Source organism: Scyliorhinus canicula, chromosome 3 (assembly GCF_902713615.1).
Source record: "Scyliorhinus canicula chromosome 3, sScyCan1.1, whole genome shotgun sequence".
Classification (NCBI taxonomy): Eukaryota; Metazoa; Chordata; class Chondrichthyes; order Carcharhiniformes; family Scyliorhinidae; genus Scyliorhinus; species Scyliorhinus canicula.
The window spans coordinates 191,957,984-191,981,542 of NC_052148.1; the positions used below are offsets into that span (position 1 = coordinate 191,957,984).

Consider the following 23,559-nt stretch of genomic DNA (forward strand, 5'->3'; position numbering starts at 1 on the left):
TCTGAACATCTGTCCTCCTTCTAGGCCTGTGAACAAATCTCCAATCAATGGTAGCGGGTTTTGATTCCTCCATAGAACCAGATTGATTGTTGTCTTAAAATCTCCTCGGGTCCGAATTGTGCCATTCTGTTTCATGACTGGTACAATAGGGGTTGGCTAGTCACTAGTAGTGGCCGGTTCTAAGACTCCTGTTTTCCATAAATCTCAGTAGTTCCCCTTCAGCATTTGGACATATAGCATAGGGTACGACTCTAGCTGTGAGACATTTTGACTGGCTATTTCTTTAATCTTCAAGGACACTTGTCCCAGATGACCTTAGGCTGCTTTTCTCTTGAGGTGGAGAGATGACTGGTGGTGATTTAATCTGAGGACTACCACACCTCAGGCGAGGGGCAAGGCTGAGAAGACAGGGCCTTCATGAATAACCTCAGCTGGTATGGGAATTGAACCCACGCTTTTGGCCTAGATCTGCATCACAAACAGCTGTGTAGCCAACTGAGCTAAACCAGGAAACCGGGACACTTGTACACCTTTCACAGACCCGTGCGTTTTCAAAAACACTGCCGTAAGTCCGACTTTAAAACAAGCTGTTGACACGCTCCAGTTCAGTTTAATCCTTTCCAGTCCAGAGCGGCCAAAGAGAGTTGGAAAACTTCCTCACATCACAGAATGATAACTCTGTGGTTTGTCCACTTAGCTCAATCTTGACTGTGATATAACCTCTCTTCAAGTGGTACTATCTCTTCAAGATCACATATATTGGTTTCAAAGGCAGATGGTTAAGTTTCCGTTCTCAGGAATTAGAGAGAATGCAGCCCCTGTATTGACCTCAACTTTAATTGGCTGTTCTTTCAACTTTGGCAACTCCTACCCAAAGATGCTGTGACTCACCCTGGACTGAGAACACGTTTAATGTTAATTCTTCATTGGAATAAATTGTTTTTGTTTCATTGTGGTTGTTGTTCTTTTCATGCACATTGTGAATTTTCTAAGTTGAATTCGATTTGTTTCTTCCTTTGAATGAGTTCTGTATCTACCTCTGAGGGTTCTTCTCTGGAGAAATTGTTTTACTACAGCAAGCTCTTGCTGCATGGCCAGTTCTGTCACAATTTTTTCATTGGCTGTCCTTGCTGCAGGAATCTGCCTGTGAATGGCTTGTTATTGCACAGTGATGACATGCATGTTGCTGGGTAGACTTCTGGGCAGCAGCCAGTTTGATGGATCCTTATGCTTGCTCCGAGCTGAGAAGCCTCCTTATCTGCGAACACCATTGAAACAGCAATATCTAATACAGTCTTCAAACTTAGATTTGGTTCGATTAATAATCTTCTTTGAATGACCTTTTTCAAAAGGCACACTTCAAAAAGCAATACTGGGACCTTAATGTCTTCTGAAATTTTATTGGTAAAATGTAATAATGGAATCTCTCCGAGTGTGGCTTCCAGTTTTCTGAGACCTCATCAAAAGAGCCCACTGCACCAAAATCTCCTACCATTTTTCAAGGTATCAGAATGCTCTCCCCCTTCACTTAATTCATTGGTCTAGTTCGTTCATGATGCATTACCAATTTGTAACAGATTTAACTTGCAAAAACTTAAACTTTGCAAAAAGTTGCGATAATTTTTGTTCTCTGTTCCGATCTACCTCCATGTCTTACTGTACTCCACGTGGTGAGAGCTGCAGCCTAACATCTCGGATTGCCGGTTTAAAATCGGTATGGGCCCTTGTTTCAGATTTCTGCCCCAAAACCTTATCGGTTGCAATGCCAGCAATTTCTGACCTTCTGTTAATCTGTGATCCATTGATCTGTTGAATCGATCTGTTGAAATTGCTCGACTCCAATAGTTATTTTTTCTTGAAAAAGCTCTTTTTTTCTTTCTTCAGATCTTGACGCCATTTTTTTTTTTTATAAACTGTTGTATCTTTAGACTAACAGTAGAAATTAAATAGATTGCTGAAGCATGTGGGTTTAATGCAAGATCAACAGAAGTTTATTGAACAGGCATTCATAGTGCAAGGTTTGTCACTAGACTCCACAAAAGCCCGTGAAATAGCCAATGACATCATGCACTTCACGCGACTCGGTTCTCAAAGAGACATGGCACACAAATTCAATAACCCACATATATAACAGCAAGGAAAAGGGAACTTGTTGAAATTGCAATCACTAGAGAAGCAGTACTGAGAAAGCTGATTGAGCTGTGGGTGGACAAGCCCAGATGAACTTCATCCCAAAGTCTTAAAAGATGTACATAGAACAGTACAGCACAGAACAGGCCCTTCGGCCCTCGATGTTGTGCTGAGCAATGATCATCCTACTCAAACCCACGTATCCACCCTATACCCGTAACCCAACAACCCCCCCCTTAACCTTACTTTTTAGGACACTACGGGCAATTTAGCATGGCCAATCCACCTAACCCGCACATCTTTGAACTGTGGGAGGAAACCGGAGCACCCGGAGGAAACCCACGCACACACGGGGAGGACGTGCAGACTCCACACAGACAGTGACCCAGCCGGGAATCGAACCTGAGACCCTGGAGCTGTGAAGCATTTATGCTAACCACCATGCTACCGTGCTGCCCACATGTGGGGTGCAATTCAGCAGCCTCAATGTGCCCGACTTGGTGTCGGGACGAGATCCAGAATGTGGCATTGCACTCTCACTGGGCATGGTCCAGATCAGCATATTTAAATGAGGCTGGTTTAGCACAGGGCTAAATCGCTGGCTTTGAAAGCAGACCAAGGCAGGCCAGCAGCACGGTTTAATTCCTGTGCCAGCCTCCCCGAACAGGCGCCGGATTGTAGCGACTAGGAGCTTTTCACAGTAACTTCATTTGAAGCCTACTTGTGACAATAAGCGATTTTCATTTCATTTCAGGTATACAGCTTGTTTAAATATTCACTCGTCGGATTCACCCGGTGCTCGGGACTCAAATGCTGCGCCCGGGAGACCTCGTCAGAGTGGCACTTAGTACTAGTCCACACAAACGTGGAGCAGGCGCAATGCCACTGTGGGGGTCTCTCAGGCCATTGGAGACCCCCCACCCCCGGGTGTCCAGGGACAGGGCAGGGTGGCACTCTGGCTCCAAGGCACTTTGGCACTACCAGCCTGCCAACTGCAAGGCTTCCTGTGTGGCAATGCCAGAGTGTCCAGGTGCCAGATTGGCACTGGCAGGGATTGGGCCTGGTGGAATCCTGACCAGGTAGAAAGAGGGTAAGTGTGAAGTTCCTGGGGGCTTCTCCCAGTTTGGGGTGTATGAGGGGGATTGAAAAATGGGGGGTTGGGGCTGAAACGCGCAGTCTCAGTAGAGAGAATCTCTGCTTTAACTCAAGTCCGCTGAATCGAGTCTGTGGTTAATGAAATAGTAAATGTTTGGGAATTAATTTTTCAAAATCCATCAGATTCATGAAAGGTTCCATCAGAAAACAGGAAACTATAGGCCAGTTAGTTTGGTGTCTGTCCTGGGAAAGGTGGAGATAGATTGATTCTTGTTAGGCAAGAGGATCAAAGGTTATCAGGAGCAGATGGGAATGTGGAATTTGAAACACAAACAGGTCAGCCATGATCTTAGCGAATGGTGGAACAGGCACGAGGGGCCAAATGGCCTACTTCTCCTATTTGTTTTGTTCGGATGTATGTTCGTGCCGAGGCCAGTAGCTCAGGAAATTTCCCAACTCAGCAAACCCATCTCAATTTAAAGGGTCAGCCCCATTGGACTCCATTTTGACACCTGGCGGGATATAGTCAGGACTCCAGAGGCCTAAAGCAAATCCTAGACAGGGATGTGCAAGTAGCACAGCAGGCTTGATACAAGTCCAACCTCAGGTCTCTGGGACTTAAGAGTTGTTTTCAAACCTGTTAGACCCTCTAACCCTCAACCCTCAAATTCTCTTGCTTCCTCATTCGCCCCTGCATGCCAACTCATGCCCTGCACCTTGCCAACAGATAACACTAACCCCCCCATGCCACCTCTATAGCCACTTACCCAGAATCCACCATGGGAAGTCCTTAGGAGCCAAGTGGAGAAGAAAAGAAAATAAAGTTCTAGAAATCTAATCAAAAAAACTCCCATTCATGAAATCCATTCAATTGGTTAATCGCTTTTTTAAAACTTCTACGCAGACCCCACATCCAAGGCACCAATCCTTTAACAGCCTTTTCAAACTGTCAAACTGTGAACTCAGTATCCCCTACATGGGCTTCTTGAAACTCAAACAAGCATTCCTAATGACATAACAAAATACATTGTTTTCTAGAAATTATTTCAGGTGATATGGATGTCGCTGGCAAGGTATTCAATGAGCCGTCTTCCTGAACCACTGCAGTCCATGTGGTCTAGGTATACCCACAGTGCTTTTGGGGAGGGGTATGAAGTTCCATGATTTTGACCCAGCGATGGTCAAGAAACAGGCATATAGCTCCAACTCTGGTGTGTGACTTGGAGTTGAAATTGCAGGTAGTGGTGTTCACATGCATTTGCTGCTTTTGTCCTTCTAGGTGGCACAGGCCATGGGTTTGGAAGGTGCTGTCAAAAGAGGCTTGTTCAGTTGCTGCAATGCATTTGTAGATGGTACACATGGCTGCCCCCATTGTGAGTCAGTGGCGGAGGGAGTGAATGATTAAGATGGCAGATGGGGTGATCATTAAGCAGGCTGCTTTGTCCTAGGTGGTCTTAAGCTTCTTGAGTGTTGTTGGAGCTGCAGTCATCCAGGCAAGTGGAGAGTATTCCATCACACTCCAGACTTGTGCCTTGTAATGATCGACAGCCTTTGGGGAGTCAAAAGGTGAGTTACTCACTGCAGAATTCGCAGCTTCTGACCCGCTCTTGCAGCCATAGTATTTATATGGCACGTCCAGTTACGATTCTGGTCAACAGTGACCCTTAGGATGTTGATGGTGGTGAATTCAGTGTTGGTAATGCCATTGAATGTCAATGGGAGATGGCTAAATCCATCTTGTTGGAGATGGTCATTGCCTGGCACTTATGTGGTTTAAATATTTCTTGCCATTTATCAGCCTAATCCTGAATGTTGTCCAGGTCTTGCTGCATATGGGCACAGACTGCTTCAGTATCAGAGGAGTCACAAATGGTCCTGAACAGATCAGCGAACATCCCTACTTCTGACTTTTTGCTAGAGGAAAATAAATTGATGAAACAGCTAAAGATGGTTGAGCCTAGAACACTTATCCTGAGGAATTCTGATGCGATGTCCTGGGACTGAGATGATTAACCGCTAAAAGCCAGAACCATGTTCTTTGTGCTAGATATGATTCCAACCAATGAAGACTTTTCTCCCAAATCCCAATTGACTCCAATTTTGCTAGGGCTCCTTGATGCCACTTGGTCAAATGCTGCCTTGATCTCAAAACAAGTCACTCGCACCTCGCCTGTTGAGTTCAACACTTTTGCCCATGTTTGGCCCACGGCTGTAATGAAGTCAGGAGCTGAGTTGTGGCACCCAAACTGAATATCATAGAATCCCTACAGTGCAGAAGGAGGTCATTCGGCTTATCTAGTCTGCACCGGCCTTCAGAAAGAGCACCCTATCTAAGCCTTTGACTCCATCCTATCCCCATAACCCTATCTAACCTTTTGGACACGAAGGGGTAATTCAGGATGGCCAATCTACTTAACCTGCACATCTTTGGACTGGGGAGGAAACCGGAGGAAACCCACTCAGACACGGGGAGAAAGTGCAAACCCCACACAGTCACCTGAGGCTGGAATTGAACCCAGGTCCATGCAGCAGTGCTAACCACTGTACCAACGTGCTGCCTCTGTGTCCATATCAGTGAGCAGGTTATTGCACAAGGTATTGGTGAGACTACATCTGGAGTACTGTGAGCAGTTTTGATCCCCTTAAGGAAAGATATTATTTCATTGGAGGCAGTTCAGAGTAGGTTCACTGGGATGATCCCCGGTATGGGGGGAATATGAGCAATGGTTGAACAGGTAGCACAAGTGGATAGCACTGTGGCTTCACAGCGCCAGGGTCCCAGGTTCAATTCCCCGCTGGGTCACTGTCTGTGCGGAGTCTGCACGTTCTCCCCGTGTCTGCGTGGGTTTCTTCCGGGTGCTCCAGTTTCCTCCCACAGTCCAAAGACGTGCAGGTTAGGTGGATTGGCCATGCTAAATTTCTCTTTGTGTCCAAAAGGTTAGGAGGGATTATTGGGTTACGGGGATAGGGCGGAAGTGAGGGCTTAAAGTGGGTCGGTGCAGACTCGATGGGCCAAATGGCCTCCTTCTGCACTGTATGTTCTATGTAGGTTGAGATTAAACTAATTGGAATTTAGAAGACTGACGTGATTTGATTGAAACATGTGGGATTCTTAAGGGGTTTGACAGCGTAAATGCTGAGAGGATGTCTTCCCTCTTGGGAGAGTCTAGGACCAGAGGGTATAGTCTCAGAATAAAGGGGTGCCAATTTAAGACTGAGCTGAGGAGGAATTTCCTCTCTTCGCGGGTTGTGAATCTTTGAGACTCCTTGCCACAGAGAGCTGTGTATATATAAGGCTGAGATAGATTCTTGATCAGCAAGGAAATCAAGGTGAGAGGGCAGGAAAGTGGACGTGAGGAATTTCGGATCAGTCATGATCCTATTGAATAGTGGGGCAGGCTTGAGGGCAGAATGGCCTACACCTGTTCCTATTTCTTATGGTCTTATTGCTGAGTATGTGCTCCTCAATAGCACTGTTAACAATATTTTCCAACACTTTGCTGATGATAGAGAAATGATTGATGGGGCAGTAATTGACATGGTCAGATTTGTCCTGAAATGTCAAAAACCTCGAATGAAACTGTATGAACAGATGGGGATTTCTTTTTCAACCATACACGTGATGGCCTCTCAATCAAAGAAGTCCAAAAGTGTTTTTTTATTTTTAAATTCACTGACAGCATATGCCTATTTTATTTTCATTTTAAACATAAGACATAAAAACTTCAGATCATAACACTTAAACAGATCTTATCCACCCATTGAGATCGTTTATGGCTAATTCATCAATTTGTGACTTCCATCCTGTGGGGTAAGGCCTTGGATCAGCCAAAAACGTAGTCTGTTTGAAATAACTAAGTTCAAATGACCCTCAGTTCAGGTTCCCTTCTGTGTGAGTCAATTCCTGACCTGCTGGCAAAACTTGGATCTATCCAATATGGGGCAGAACTTCCATGCCTGTGTTCCGCCTACCATTTTTACAGATCCGCAGAGTCTTCCCAACTTTGTGGTCATGTGCTGCATACAGTGTATTTTGCTTTACTGAGAGACTGGTCCACACCACCAACTGGGCCACATGCACTGGAGGAAATAAAGAAAAGGTCTCATGCCTTTCTTGACCTCATTACATCTCAAATGCTTCATTGCCAGTGCAGTTGAAATAGTGTAATCATAGAATTTACAGTGCAGAAGGAGGCCATTCGGCCCATCAAGTCTGCACCGGCTCTTGGAAAGAGCACCCTACCCAAGGTCAACACTTCCACCCTATCCCCATAACCCAGTAACCCCACCCAACACTAAGGGCAATTTTGGACACTTAAGGGCAATTTATCATGGCCAATCCACCAAACCTGCACATCTTTGGACTGTGGGAGGGAACCGGAGCACCCGGAGGAAGCCCACGCACACACGGGGAGGATGTGCAGACTCCACACACACAGTGACCCAAGCCGGAATCGAACCTGGGACCCTCGAGCTGTGAAGCAATTATGCTATCCACAATGCTACCGTGCTGCCCATGATGTAGGCAATGCAACAGTAAAATTGCTCAGAGAAAGATCCACAAACAAATAAAATAAATAACTTCAAAAAATTTGATTATTGTCTACAACTAAAGCACACCACCCTTTTAAGTGGGGCCGGGCAAACTTGATTTCCTGCCTCATCAAAACGATGTAGCCAAAGTAGTTATGGCTGCAGACCTGGCACATGATAATAAGCAATCAACACATGGTCCCTGCAACAAAGTGAACAGGTACATGCAGAGGGCACAATTATATTTGTAGGACTATATATTTTGCAAATAATCAGTATCGATTTTACATCATGGAACTACTGCGAACAAATCTTTAACATCATATTCTAGGCGGAATACAGAGGGCACGATTCTCCGCTCCCCACGCCGGGTGGGAGAATCGCAGGAGGACCGGGCGACTCATTTCACGCCCCCCTGGCGCCCCCCGCGATTCTCCCACCCCCCGCTCGGAAGAATCGGCTCTCGCCGTTCTTCACGGTGACCGGCGATTCTCCGACCCGGATGGGCCGAGCGGCCTGCCGTTCGCCACCGTTTCACGACGGCGGCAACCACGCCTGGTCGCTGCTGTCGTGAACATGGGCTCCATAGGACCGTTTGAAGCTTGTGGGGGGGAGAGAGGGGAGTGAGCACCATGACCGTGCTCGGGAGGGGACTGGCCTGCGATCGGTGCCCACCGATCGTTGGGCCGGCGTCTCAAAGCGACGCACTCTTTCCCCTCCGCCGCCCCGCAAGATCAAGCCACCACGTCTTGCGGGGCAGCAGGGGGGAAGACAGCCACCACGCATGCGCGGGTTTGAGCCGTCAGCCATCGGGACGTCAGCGGCGCATGTGCGGGTTGGAGCCTGCCAACCTGCGCATGCGCGGCTGACGTCACATAGGCGCCGCTGTCACGTCAAGGCCCGGTGGCCGAGAGTTACGGAGGGCCGCTCCTAACCCCCCGGGTGGGGGTGAATACGGTGAGAGGAGCGGCCTCCGAGGCCGTCGTGAAACTTGGCCGAGTTCATGACGGCCTTCCCGATTTTTCCCGGGAGCGGAGAATTCCGCCCAGACTCTTTATTGCTTAAAATCGAGATTAGTGGGGAATTCTTCATAATGCATTCCCAATGCTTACAGTTACTGGTTGTAACTATAGGTGGACATTTCCCTGCGTCAACTAACATAGGGCGTGATCTAATGGCATGTTGCGCCTCGTGCTGATCCGTGCGAACCAGTTAGATAGCGGGAAAGGGCAAAATCGGGATCCGTGCTAGGCGGCGATCAGTTTCCGATCTAACCGGCCCGTTCCTTTGGCGGGTTCCAGATCCCGCCTAGATGTGGCGATGTACCAATTAACACCAATTCTCCATCTCATTCACGAGATGGGCGGGCTATCTAACGGCCTCCCATGATCTAACCGACTCCCCAGCGGGAGGCCACACGGGCGTCCTTTACCACAACTATTTAAAAACGGGAAGCTGGTGAAATGGCTTCTGAGAGGATCAGAGGAAGTGAGAAGCCATCTTCAAAATCGGGCATGCTGCCCCAGTGCTCAAGGTGGTGGGGGAGCCCCCGGCGGAGCACAAGCCTTGTGGGGGGCTGGGCATCATTGGTGGGGGAGGGCGCAGGGCCATGGGCTATGGAGGGAGGTGAGGGGCTCAGTGCCTATGGGTCCTATAGACCACCCCTCGGATTGTGTATACCCCTAACAGGGGCAGCTTAAGCTGCTGCCCACCTGTATGAACAAACAGCCCCAGGGCAGAGCCCTCTCCATCGTAATATAGTGCAGGTCACTTTAACCCCCTCTGACTGCACAGCTAAAGGATATTGTTAATAGGGAATTGGCATTGTTAGTGATATGAGCACTTCACAGCTCTCGAGTTGAATCTCGTAGGAACTCCTGCCATGTCTCAGACGGGTGTTTTCCCTAGCATCCCAATAAAGTTGTGAGGCCTGGACACTTTGCCTGAACCCTGGAGATGTCAACACCACAGAGGCAGCAGCCAACAATCAAACACCCAAGAGCTGGGCTTCAGCACTGGGGATATTCTCGCAGCCAACGGCTGAGTGTGTGTGGATTGGGGAGAGTACCTGAGTCCAGTCCACGTAATATTCCAGGCAGGGCTCCGAGCTCCAGGGATCAGTGGTATCGCCAGGGGTGCGTGTGCAGGACGGAGTCCCACAGCACAACCGGCTCATTGCAAGGCACCCTGAGAGAAGGAGAATGTAAGGATGGGGAGGCTAACTGTCCCTAGCCGCCAATGATGCCCCCCCCCCCAGTGCCCACTCAGCGATCTTCCATCTTCTTACGCCCTTGTGCTCTGCCGCTACATCTAGGTGTGTCCCCAGATGCACGTCTGAGGTGGAGGTAGCCTGCTGCTTCATGCCATGTGGCATTTAATGCCCTTGGTGGGGGTGCCCTAGGGCCAGAGGCCCCCGGCCACCTTACTGGTGACACTGGTGATGCCGTGCCACTCGGTTCTGCCTACTGACATCTAGACGTGCCAGGGTATGGTTGGGGGGGGGGGGGGGGGGAGGGGGGGGGGGGGGGGGGGGGGGGGGGGGGGGGACACGGGAGAGCTGGAGACCACCATTGTCTCCCTGCTGGAAGGCTCCGGGTCAGCCTCCAGTGCACCCTGCTCTCAGGCTGTGCTCGTAGGGACCTAGGAGTCACCATGGGATGGAGCGGCAGCTGGAGTGAGCTCCAGTGGCCTCTGCATATCTTGCCAGTCCTGGCGTCTCCCGATTAGCTGCACCATTGTGTCGATGCCCTCAGTGATGCTCCTCAGTGACTAGGACATGCTCCACGCCACCTTTGCAATGCCCACTTGTGCCTGGGACACGTCCTCCAGCGACTGGGACATGCTGTCGTGACCTTAGCCATGGCCATCACTGACTGAGCCACGCTTTGGACATCACCACTTATGCCGCAGACGTTATGCTCCAGGTTTTCCACTGCGCTCGCCACCCTCGTGGTGTAGGCCTTGGTGCCACACATTGCTGGCATCATCTCCTGCGCCCGTGGTCTTAGGGACTCCTCCAATCAGCTATGTACTCTCCGGAGTGTCGCTGACAACCCCTCCTGAATCATTGGGGGGGGGCATACCAGCTGGCGAGACGGCCATTTCTGCCATGAAGCACGTGAGGGATTATTTCCGGTACTAACTGATGTTAGATACCGGTCACGGTCTCGTCGGGTCGAGCGTCGGGAAGCTCCCCAAATTACGGTCGTTACTGCAATTAGTGCTTTTCCCTTTAGGTCGATGTCAATTCGCCCTTGCAGCCTGGTGGAGGTCGTTGAGCTTCTTCCCGAATTGGACTGCGGTCGTCCTCGTCACGCTGCCCGAACTGACGGCCGCTGCCTCCCAGGCGGCACTGGCGTCCCTGTGGCTGATCCTCCAACCCCCTCAGGGAACAGCGTGCCCTGTCTCAAATACATAACATCCAGCAGTGTGGCCAGGTTGACATCTCTGAAACGTGCAGGAGGTCTCCATGGTTGTGTGCTGTCTGGAGTGTGTTCGGAGGGAGCGGTTTATGTGCTGCTCCCCCTTAGTGGGGAGCTACCAGCCACGGTCCAGGCGAATCAGCTGGAGAATCGGTCATTTCTGCCGTGAAGCACGTGGGGGATTATTTCCGGTCCTAACTGATGTTAGAGACCGGTCACGGACTCTTCGATCGGCCGTCAGGAAGCTCCCCAAGTTGCGTTTGTTACCGTAATTAGTGCTTCTCCCGTTAGGTCGTGTCTATAGTCTTTGTTAGTTATATCAAGTCCTGATTAAACTCCATTTACAGATGATTATAGGAAATAATAGAGTAGAGAGAGAGAGAGAAGCTATTGGGGCAGTCAAAATATTAAAATTAGAGCTAGCTGTTCAGGAGCCGCGTCAGGAACCACTTACTCACAAAGTGAATTTTGTTTGATAACATTTCTGTGAAGGATCTTGGGACACTTCACTGCATTAAAGGGACGATTTAAATTGAAGTTGCTAATGTAATACACTCTCTCCAAATAGCTGTTGATCAATTGAAATTTCAAAACTGAGGTTTCAAAATTTTTGTTAGGCGAGGTTAATAGAGGTTATGGAACCAAGTTGAGTAACTGGAATTAAGATGCAGATCAGCCTGATCTCGTGGAATAGCAGTAAAAGAAACTAGAGGGGCTGAATCATCTACTCCCACTCCCATCTTCCTAATTGTTTCATAGTTCGGAAAGCAATTTTGTTGATTTAAATAATTAAGTATGTTTAAAAAATGAAAACCTTTCATCTGAAGTAAGAAGGTCTTGCGTCTTTGTCAAATGATGGTTTTAATATTATGGCCAGTTGTATGATTCAGACTATCATTATCCTGATTAAATGATTGAACTTGGTTTGGCTGCTGTTCTGATTGCATGGTTTGTAAACTGTGGTTACCATGTTTTCTGGTTGTAGATTTATGTAATTAAGCTGTGAGTTGTAAATGTGTTAGGTCATAACATTTCACCGCAGTACTCTGGTGGTGGCGGGTGAAATGAAATATTGCACTTGCAGGATTCCTGAATTTAGTAATATTTACCCATTATTTGTGCTTTCAACAACAATATAACAGAATTTTATTTTGTATGTGCTATATATCATAGAGCTGTGGTCTCTTTCGTAGGCAGAACAATGAATATCTGCAGCTCAATGTGTCCCTTCCCAGCCGTTGTACTATTTTCATTTGAGTGTAATGCTGAATCTTTCAGAAACTATTTGAAATGTCAAAAAGTTTTTTAAATAACTGGACAAAGGAAGACGCTTAACAATTGTAGTCTCTTTGGCTTCAGCATTGAAGGCTATCTTAGCGAAATACAAATATTGACAAGCAGTTTATAAGCATGCTGTAGTTTCAAAGCATTTAACATTTTTCTGCATGGCTTACTGCTAGGAGGTCTCTTATATCTGTTATTTTGTGGGGAAGCATCTAGAAATCTGGATATGGTGTAATCTTGTTGCAAATAATATCCAAATTTATTGGCAGAGACCTTCAGGGCTTGTAACAGCAGGTTACCTCTGCTGAGTTTATGTCTTGGCTACTGCAACTGGAAATAAATCTCTTGTGTACTGATGAGATTAGCTGTTTATTTTAATATATTGTTTCTAATGTGCTTATCAGATTTATCAAGTCTAAAGCAAGAATTTTGATTGTCTTTGGAACTATTGCAAAAAAAACAATGGTTCGTGGATTCTTTTTAAACCAAGCTTGAGGATTTTTTTCACGTTCTTATTACTATGAACTCTGGCGGGGGAAGGGCAGGGAGCTAGAAATTCAGGTTGACACATTTCTGAAGTGCAAACAATGAACAGACATTCCAAAATTTAATACAAGACGTGCATATTTTTAGCCTCAAGAAAGATGTCAGCACTTCTGGGCAGAGAAGCAGAGGTGGTCCCATATGAAAGTGTAGGCACAATGCCACAGGAATGGGAGTGAATGCAATTACATGGGAAGAATTCTAATTAAGCCCAATTATGATCAAAATTTCTGATTGTGACAAATACATCAAAAACCTTTTTGAAAAAATTATATAGTTTTGCTTTTAGAAACCATAGGGTGTGATCTTATGGGCACGCTACGCCGGAAAAGCAGCTCGCCACGGGGGAGAGTGGCCGGTGAAAGCCGGGAGACCCCGCTCCCGAGATCAACCCAGCTCGCAACGCAAGGGGACATTGCAAGGGGAATTTTTGGAAATTCTGCATATTAGAGTGAGATAGTAAGCCTCACTTTAATATGCAGATTCCCAAGGCACCTGAGGCTTTGGGTTTCAGTCCCTTCGCCTCGGGAACCTCAGGCACTCGTCGTTTGTCACTCGACCCCACAAACGGAGGCTCCCAGCTGCATTCCCTTTGGGCAGAGTGGTACCCTGGCAGTGCCACCTGGGTGCATGAGGTGCCAGGCTGGCATTTTATGCCAATGGGTCCTGTTTGCCTGCCGTGGGTGTTGGCCTCCCTCCCTCCCTCCCATGTTCTGTTCATGTTGGGGGGAGGTTGGAGTTTTTTTGTGGTCCTCTGAGATAGGGATGACGTCCTCCTGATCTCTCACTACAACAGTGAGTTCGGACGAGCAGAGTTCCCCCATTGTAAAAAACGGGGCTTTGTGCCGCCTTGGCCGCATGTTTCCCGTTTAGGCCCCTTATTCAAAGCGAGTTGAGTTTAATAGCCATGTGTTTCTCAGCACTGTAAGTGCCAGGAAGCAAGCAGCTAAATGCGCTCGCTTGGGAATTTTGTTCCCTTTTGAGAAGTTTGTATCCAAGGACTTTTTCCGTTTATTTTAATAGCAGCAAGTGAAATATTGATAATCTGTTTTCCAATGAGTGGGTTTGCTCAATAAAGTTTATTACCCCCAAGTACCTGACGAATCAAAGATTCCCCATAATAAATCTCATTTTTGATATTTTTGAATCCAAGTGGATTGTCACTTAAATAGTCAGGCAATGGCCAAAGTTGTTCATTCAACTGTGGAGAGTGGGTAGCTACAGGAAAGTAGAGCAGTAAATCCCTTAAGATCGACACCAGAAACATGTAAATATATCTGCTCCAGTCTTACAGAAAATATATTTCCTTAATGGAACCACAAGATAATCACCATTGCCTGTCAGTAACTAAAGTAGCATAATACCTTTCCCTGGATAAAATAGGTCTTTTCAACATATGCACCTGGAAACAGGATACAATTTAGCCAACAGTATTAATTGAAGCCAGTGACTTAAATGTTGTCTCGATGGACAAATATGGCGATGGAGGTCTTATGTAGAATTGTTTCCTATTAAATATTGGGAAAACAATATTTTCCACTCGAAAAGCCACTTACTCTGTCTCTCTTCTGCTGAGGAAACCAGATTGTTCACTACCTTGCCATCACATTAGGATTGAGATGGGCTTCTGACCACCTACCCAGGCCAACAATAACACAGCTTATTCCTTTTCCACCTCAAACACCCAACAACATCTGCCCCTCAGCTCACCTGCTACTGGAGCTCTTATCCACACCTTTGTTGACCCCAGGTATGACTATTAGAATGCAGGCCAGGCCAGCCTCCAATTTGTTACCTTTTTGAGATCATGCAAATGTCTACCCATGTCCTAATTCACACAAAGTGCTGTATACCCATCACCCTGCGTTCATCTACCTATGCGGGTTTGAGCAACACCTTGATTTTAAAATTCTCATTCCCTCTTATGGCTTCGCCCCTCCCCATCTCTAACTTTCTGCAGCTCCTCAACCTTCACGATAACTGCCCTTCTCTAACATCCCGTATTTTCACCGCACAATTAGATGTGACCATGAATTAAAGTGACCAGGGCCAAATCTCAAGACTCTCTCCCTAAGCCTCAGTTTTTTCCCTTAGTTCGCCTTCCTCAAAGATGTTCCATGAAATGTAAACCTGTGATCAACCTTTTCTTCTTTGCCCTTTTTAGTTTCTTAACAACATTGTTGTTAATGTTTTGTTTGCATTTCAGCCCACGCTCCTGATCTATGGGCATCTGGTGCGGAGGGGGACAGGGAAGGCGGAGGACCTCCTCGTGAGTCTGCTCCTGGGCCTGGTGAAGCTTGCCATAAACAGGTCCAGGCAGCAGGCAACCGAGGGGATCCTCCGACCGGACTGGCTGCCCCTCTTCCGTGGCTTAATTTGCAGCTGGGTGTCCCTGGAGAACGAGCACGCAGTGTCCACGGGCATACTCGAGGCCTTTCGTGCTCGGTGGGCACCGGAGGGGTTGGATTCCTTTATTGACCTCAGTTTTCACATTTTGATTTGATGTTTTTTAAGTTTCCGTTCCTCTATGTTCTTTTTGGCTATGCTCCTTCGAGGAGCGGCCCCTTTTAATTTATCCCTCAGTTAATTTCTGTTCTTCTATTTTGTTGATTGGCTCTAAAATACATTATGGGATACCCAATAGTCTCCAGCCAATAGTATTCAGGCATATTGTAACACCCTACTACTATCTCATGTGACTTGATGTCATTTTGTTTAATGTTCTCCTGTGAGCTCAATAGATGTTTTACTGGTTAAAACACTACATAAAAACAAGATGCTATGAATTTAGCATAGATAACCTTCTTGTTCATTTTTAGATAGGTTACCATTACAATTCAACATTCATTATTATTTTGAAGGCGAACAAGGAGGGCAGCACGGTAGCATAGTGGTTAGCACAATTGTTTCACAGCTCCAGGGTCCCAAGTTCGATTCCCGGCTTGGGTCACTGTCTGTGCGGAGTCTGCACGTTCTCCCCGTGTGTGCGTGGGTTTCCTCCGGGTGCTCCGGTTTCCTCCCACAGTCCAAAGATGTGCAGGTTAGGGTCATGTTATGCTAAATTGCATTGGTCATGCTAAATTGCCCTTAGTGTCCAAAATTGCCCTTAGTGTTGGGTGGGGTTACTGGGTAATGGGGCTAGGGTGGAGGTGTGGGTTTGGATAGGGTGCTCTTTCCAAGAGCCGGTGCAGACTCGGTGGGCCGAATGGCCTCCTTCTGCACTGTAAATTCTATAATCTATGAAATAACCATGATTGTTTCATGATATGATGAGAAAGATTACAGATGGAGACCAAATGGAGATAAGGTCCCACCCAGACATATTAGTGAACGTCTCCTTGTAACAGCCAAGCTATCAAAACAAGGTCAGAAGCCTTGAATGAAAAGTTGAAACGTTTTGTTGTTACTCTGTCATATATGTTAAAAATACATTCTTAAATTCCTAGCGGAGCACAAAAACTTTGGTATTATGTCACTATTCACTTTTCATAGGAAGAGGATTGCAAAAGATATCAGACCTCTCTGTCCACTGGAACATAGGAGCAAGAGTGGGCCATTCAGCCCCATGAGCCTGTCCTGTCGTCCAGTGAGATCAAGGCTGAACTGTGACCTAACTATATATACCTACCTTTCGCCCATATCCCTTAATATCTTTGTTTAATTTGAGAGTCCTTGTTCAAGATTCTCTTAAGGTTAACGTGCAGGTTCAGTCGGTAGTTAGGAAGGCAAATGCAATGTTAGCATTCATGTCGAGAGGGCTAGAATACAAGGGTAGAGATGTACTTCTGAGGCTGTATAAGGCTCTGGTCAGACCCCATTTGGAGTATTGTGAGAAGTTGTGGGGCCCATATCTAAGGAAGGATGTGCTGGCCTTGGAAAGAGTCCAGAGGAGGTTCACAAGAATGATCCCTGGAATTAAGAGTTTGTCGTATGAGGAACCCTTGAGGACTGTGGGTCTATACTCATTGGAGTTTAGAAGGATGAGGGGAGTTCTTATTGAAACTTACAGGATACTGCGAGGCCTGGAAAGAGTGGATGTGGAGAGGATGTTTCCACTTGTAGGAGAAACTAGAACCAGAGGGCACAATCTCAGACTGAAGGGACGATCCTTTGAAACAGAGATGAGGAGGAATTTCTTCAACCAGAGGGTGGTGAATGTGGAACTCTTTGCCGCAGAAGGCTGCAGCAGCCAAATCATTGTGTTTAAGACAGAGATAGATAGATTCTTGATTAATAAGGAGATCAGGGGTTATGGGGAGAAGGCAGGAGGATGGGGATGTGAAAAATATCATCCATGATTGAATGGTAGAGCAGAATCGATTGGCCGAGTGGCCTAATTCTGGTCTCATGGTCTTACCGGGCAGCACGGTAGCCTTGTGGATAGCACAAATGCTTCACAGCTCCAGGGTCCCAGGTTCGAATCCCGGCTTGGGTCACTGTCTGTGTGGAGTCTGCACATCCTCCCCGTGTGTGCGTGGGTTTCCTCTGGGTTTCCTCCCACAGTCCAAAGATGTGCAGGTTAGGTGGATTGGCCGTGATAAATTGCCCTTAGGGTCCAAATTACCCTTAGTGTTAGGTGGGGTTACTGGGTTATTGGGATAGGGTGGAGGTATGGGCTTTCCAAGAGCCGGTGCAGACTCGATGGGCCGAATGGCCTCCTTCTGCACTGTAAATTCTATGAACATAACAAAAACCTACCTATTTCAGATTTTAAAAGAACAACTGATCTAGCTTCAACTGCTGTTTGTGGGAGAGAGTTAAAACCTCTACCACCTTTCGAGTGAAGGGATTCTTCCTATCATCTCTCCTGAACGGTCTAGCCCTAATTCTTAGACTATGCCCCCTTATTTTAGAATCTCCAACCAGTGGAAATAGTTTACCTTTAACTACCCTGTTTTTTCCAGTTAATACCTTGAATACTTCGATCAGATCATCCCTTAACCTTCATAATTCCAGCGAAAGCAGGTCTGATTTGGGTAATCGCTCCCCATGACTCAATCTCTGTAATCTAGGGATCACTTTCATAAACTTACATTGCACTCCATCCAAGGCCAAAATATCCTTCCTGAGGTGTGCTGCCCAGAACTGCTCTCAGTACTCCAAGTGGAGTCTAACTACGGTTTTGTATAGTTTCAGCATAACCCCTGTGTATTTGTGTTCCAATCCTCTAGATATAAAGGCTAGCATTCCATTAACCTTTTTGATTATTTTCTGCACTTGTTCGTGGCATTTTAAGGAACTAATAATAATAATCACTTATTGTCACAAGTAGCCTTCAAAGAAGTTACAGTGAAGAGCCCCGGGGAGGCCGGTACAGGAATTGAACCAGCGCTGTTGCCTTGTTCTGCATTGCAAGCCAGCTATTTAGCCCAGTGTGATAAACCAGCCCCAGAACTATGTACCTTAACCCCCAAGTCTCCACTGTACCTAACCGCTTTCCATTTAAAAAGTACTCTGCTCTATCCATTTTTGGTCCAAAATGGCAACCTCACACTTGCCTACATTAAATTCCATCTGCCACAAGTTTGCACATGTAACTGTAAATAATTTTTATGACTATCTCTCCATATTGTGCCTCCTTCCAGGGGACGGTAACAAATTGGTTATGTTACTGGACCAGTAATCCAGCGGCTTGGATGAATGATCAAGGGACAAGAGTTCAAATCCAGCGGCTTGGAAATTAAAATCAGTTAATTAAATATAAACCAGGGATAAAATGCTTAGGGCGCAATTCTCCGCACTCACGACGGTGCGGAGAATAGCAGGGTTCGTAAAATTTTACGGCCACGCTAGTCTGACGCCCTCCCGCTATTCTCCCCCCCCCCCCACGCCCGACTTCCGATACGAATCGCTGCCGCCGTTTTTTTACGGCCAGCAGCGATTCTCAGCTGGCCGATGGGCCGAGTTCCAAGCCCTTTACGGCTGTTTTTACGAACGGCAAACACACCTGGTCTGGCCGTTCGTAAAAACGGCCGGAAAGTGCCGATTTTTAAAACCATGGCACCGATTGGCACGGCAGTACCACGGCCGTGCCAAGGGTGCCATGGGCCCTCGATCGGTGGGCACCGATCGCGGGCAGCGGGTCCGATACCCGCGCACTCTTTGTCCTTCCGCCGCCCCGCTGTATCACTTCGCGGGGCGGCTGAGGGGCATCCCGGCTCGCGCATGCGCGGGTTTCGCGCAAATGCGCGATGATGTCATCCGCGCATGCGCGGGTTGGAGTCTTCCAATCCGCGCATGCGCGGCTGACGTCATGTGACGCGTCAGCCGGCGCAAACTCTGGCAAGCGGGCTTAACGAAATTCGTTAAGCCCGCGATGCCGGAGTTTACGGCGGCGGCATGCTAGCCCCGACCAGGGACCAGAATCGGTTCCCGGTCGGGGAGGGGGGGGCTGGCGTCAAACCCGCCCGGATTTGACGCCAGCCTTACGATTTCTCCCTCTCTGGGAGAATCGCGCCCTTAGTTTCAGTATTTGTGAATACATAGTTATTGAATTTTCATAAAAACCCATCTACTTTAGTACTGACCTTCCTCACCTAGTCTGGCCTTTCTATCATTCCAAATCCAATGTGGTAGGAAGTCTTACAACACCAGGTTAAAGTCCAACATGTTCGTTTCAAACACTAGCTTTCGGAGCACTGCTCCTCCCTCACCTGAGGAACATGTTGGACTTTAACCTGGTGTTGTAAGACTTCTTACTGTGCTCACCCCAGTCCAATGCCGGCATCTCCACATCAAATCCAATGTGGTTGACTTTTAACCAGCCTCTGAAATGGCTTAACAAGCTACTCAGTTGTATCAAACCACAAGACAAAGTATGGTTAAAATAAAACCAAATGGACCACACAGAATTGAGCTAACATCAGATTCAGACATGACAGAGACACACCCATTCCAATAAACCCTACAGAGTTCTCCTTTTTAACACCTAGGGACTTGTAGTAAAATTGGGAGAGACTAATTAAGCTCAATCTGAGAATCATACTCTCAGAATTCCAGCTTTCAGCCAACATCCCAGACTCTTCTTTCACCATCTCAGAGTATGTCTGACCCAACAGCAAGTCAGACCCATCAGATGTGACAACAGTGATATACAGTTAGGAGGGAGATGTCCTGAAATTACTGCACATTAACTGCAGCCCCATGAAATTTCACAACACCAGGTTAAACATTGGCAAGAAAAACATCCTGAAAACTATTTACCACCTTCCTTCAACTGATCAATCAATATTCTTCCATGTTGGACATCACTTGGAAGAAGCAATTGAGGCACCAAGGGCTCCATGTTTTCTCGGCGGGGAACTTTTGTACCCATCACCAAAAATTATTTTACTAATGTCATTACTGACTGAGCTAGCCAAGTCCTGAAAGACACAGCTGCTTGACTGGGCTTGCGGCAGGTACCAAGAAAGTCAATGTGAAGAGTCCCAGAACCACTGCAGGTCGATCCACATCTCATCAGAAATGGTGATGGACAATTAAACAACTATGATAGGAGGAGGCTCCACAAACACACCCATCCTCAAATGACTGCCCTTAACATCATGGCAGCATTTGACCAAGTGTAGCAACAAAGAACCCGAGTAAAATTGAAATCAGTGGGAGTCAGGGAAAAAGTCTTCACTAGCTGGAGTCATACCAGAAACCTAACTGGGCTAGCAACAAGAGCGGGTCAGAGGCTGGGAATTCTGTGGCGAGTGATTGAACTCCTAACGCCACAAAAGCCTTTCCAGCATCTGCAAGATAAAAGTCGGGAGTGTGATGAAATACTTTCCACTTGCTTTAATGAATGCAGCTCCAACAACACCCAACCAGCTTGTCACCAACTTAAATATACACTCTCTCCACCACTGGCAGACCTTGACTGCAGTGTGTACCATTACGAGGTGCACTGCAGCAACTCTCCAAGGCTCCTTCGACAGCAACTCCCAAACCCACGTCCTTGACCATCCGGAAGGATAAGGGCAGGAGACGCACAGGAACATCAGCATTATCAAGTTCCCTTTCTAGTCATTTATCTTCGTGTCTTGGAAATGTGTCACTATTCCGTCATCCTCGCTGAGTCAAAATCCAGGAATTCCCTATCTAATAGCAATGTGGGGGTGCCTTCACCACAGAGATCACAGCAGTTCAAAAAGTGACTCATCACCATTTTCTCAAAGGCAATTAGCGATGGATAATAAATCCTGGTCTTGTCATCATTACCCACATCCTGTGAATGAAGAAAAAAATGACCACATTGACATTCCAAGTAACTACCTTCTCCATATATCGCATTCCTATTGTTTTCTTTTTGCTACTTTCCTTCTCTATCACCTTTTAGCCTTTAACTTCATTTTGATTCTGCTGTATATGTTTAAATAATTCTGAACGTGTATTTTGATTGGTTCATGATTTGCCTTCAGCATCACAGTTTTAATCTCTTTTGAGTTTAAAATTTTTCTTTTGAACTTATCTTTTTCTTTGCCCAAAAACCGTCCATTGTCATTTTCCTGCCTTTTCTGCTTTCAGAGAAATAAAGGTGCAGTGGAACCTACCTTACAACAACTGAGTTCCCCAAGTTCCTTCTGCATTCACTCAAAGCAGAATTTCAGAAATGCATCAACAACATTCAGACTTATTACTGCTAGTATAAAATATAATTAATTCAACTTATTTTGGCGTTGCTTTGGAGCAATTAGATGTGCGGACATCAGCTTATTGTAGCACTTCTCTGTGTGCTGTAATCAAAACACCCTGGAAAACAAGTACACGCAAGAAGCCTGTCCTTTTGAATTTATCATTACTATAAATGCAAAATTGTCGGTAATTTTGGTCAGTGACTATACATAGTAACAAAAACTAATTTATTTATGGTAGATTTTTGAGACTATAGCATATGGCCTTATACCACAGCTTCCAATCAATAAAGGATAAGTTGAAAGAAAAAAAATCACCAGCCTGTATGTAATGAGATGGATTATATAAAGCATGCAAGTAATTTTTAGTCCTATATGCAGTATTAAAAACACAGGAATCATTTTCATTCCTTGCATAGCTCCACTGTCCAATACACAGCCAATAATGAAAAATGGCTATTAATTATTGTAGACAAAAAGAAGCAGACCACCATAGATGTGACAATTGATGTAGTTGCCTCCAGGGTAAAGAAAAGTTCATATGCTAAACAATTAATTTAATTGTTTTTGGAGTGCAGTGCCAAGGGAAGGAGTTCACAGCTCACCCTGTGGTATTCAATGCTTTATGAATGTTAACAGCAGGGAAAACGGCTGCTAGTGTTGGGCTCATTTGTCTTCCTTAGTGTATAAGCAAGTTAATAGCTGAACAAAGAATTCTTCCTCGCATTTAGATGTGTCTTCATGGAGATCTTGAGATTACACACACAAATCACTTTACAATGGTGCAGTAAGAGGTTTTAATGTGCAATGCAGTACTCACGTCAGTTGTGACAAATGTATAGTTCCAAGTTAGTTGTTTAAGGGGAAATATTTTATAATCCCTTTGTGTGTTATAGCCAATGCAAGAAAGGAAAAAAGGGAGTTTATAAACACATTATCCATACCAATGAAAGATATTCTGCACTGGTTTCCAGATGAAGCAAAATCAAGAACATATTTAACGTTACAATGCTTTGTTTTTTTTAATTTAACCACAGGGTGGAGATGAAAGAGGATTGTTAAGCCTTACATTCCATCCCAAATACAAGAAAAATGGAAAGCTCTATGTCTCTTATACCACCAACCAAGAACGATGGGCCATTGGACCACACGACCACATTCTTAGAGTAGTCGAATACACTGTGTCCAGGTAGTGCACTAACAATATGAGATACTTATGCTCCAGCATGTTTTATGAATATTAATTACCGACCAGGACTTTTTTTGCTGTGAATTACACTGTGAATGCCATGGGGCAGAATCTTGTTGTGGCACTGGGGATCTCGTCTGCAAGCTGGAGGGCCAGCAGTAGATCTGCAGTGCCTGTTTTTGGGAAGGCCCACTAAATCGCAAGCCAAACAGGCAGTGGCGAGACCACTGGTGGGCCTGCCCCTCAGGCCCCTGAGGATGGAAGTCCCGCCTAGTGAGGGCTGCTGGCCATCAGAGGCTAGCAGCTCCTGTGCTCAGCAGCAGCACTGAGGAGGCTGTGACTACTGCAGTAAGGACACCCCTGGAGTCCTAGGATCATGGACGACCCAGGATGCAGGTAAGTAATGTGGAGGGGAGTGGGATTTAGCCAGATGGGGGTCACAGGCGTGGCAGGTAAGGGGGTGAGAACAAGGGCAGCGGGGTGGCTCTCTGTAGGAAGCACCCCATCCCAATGTCCAGCCCTTTGGTCAGGCACTAATTGAATTTGATGAAGACATTCCCTGAACCACACCAAGGTGACAAGTGTTCTGCACAGTTTCATCTGTTTTGCATGCCACATGGCAACAAGCTTACTTGCAGCTGAGTGAATACCAGCAGCAGCAGGATGAGGCCCTTAAGAGGTCTTTAACTGCCGACTTAAGGCCGGCGAGGCAGGTCAACCATGGGCTTTCCCACCCAGAACTTAA

General features: G+C 46.5%; 1 protein-coding gene across 6 annotated transcripts in view; it reads left to right on the forward strand.

Annotated features, from left to right (window-relative positions):
• LOC119963184 (hedgehog interacting protein) overlaps positions 1-23,559 on the forward strand; it is a 286,709-nt gene that overhangs the window by 87,802 nt on the left and 175,348 nt on the right. For all 6 annotated transcript variants that reach the window (XM_038791916.1, XM_038791917.1, XM_038791919.1 and 3 more), the window contains exon 5: positions 22,663-22,814. In XM_038791916.1, coding sequence (XP_038647844.1) covers positions 22,663-22,814 — 152 coding nt within the window. The remainder of the gene's footprint in view (positions 1-22,662; positions 22,815-23,559) is intronic.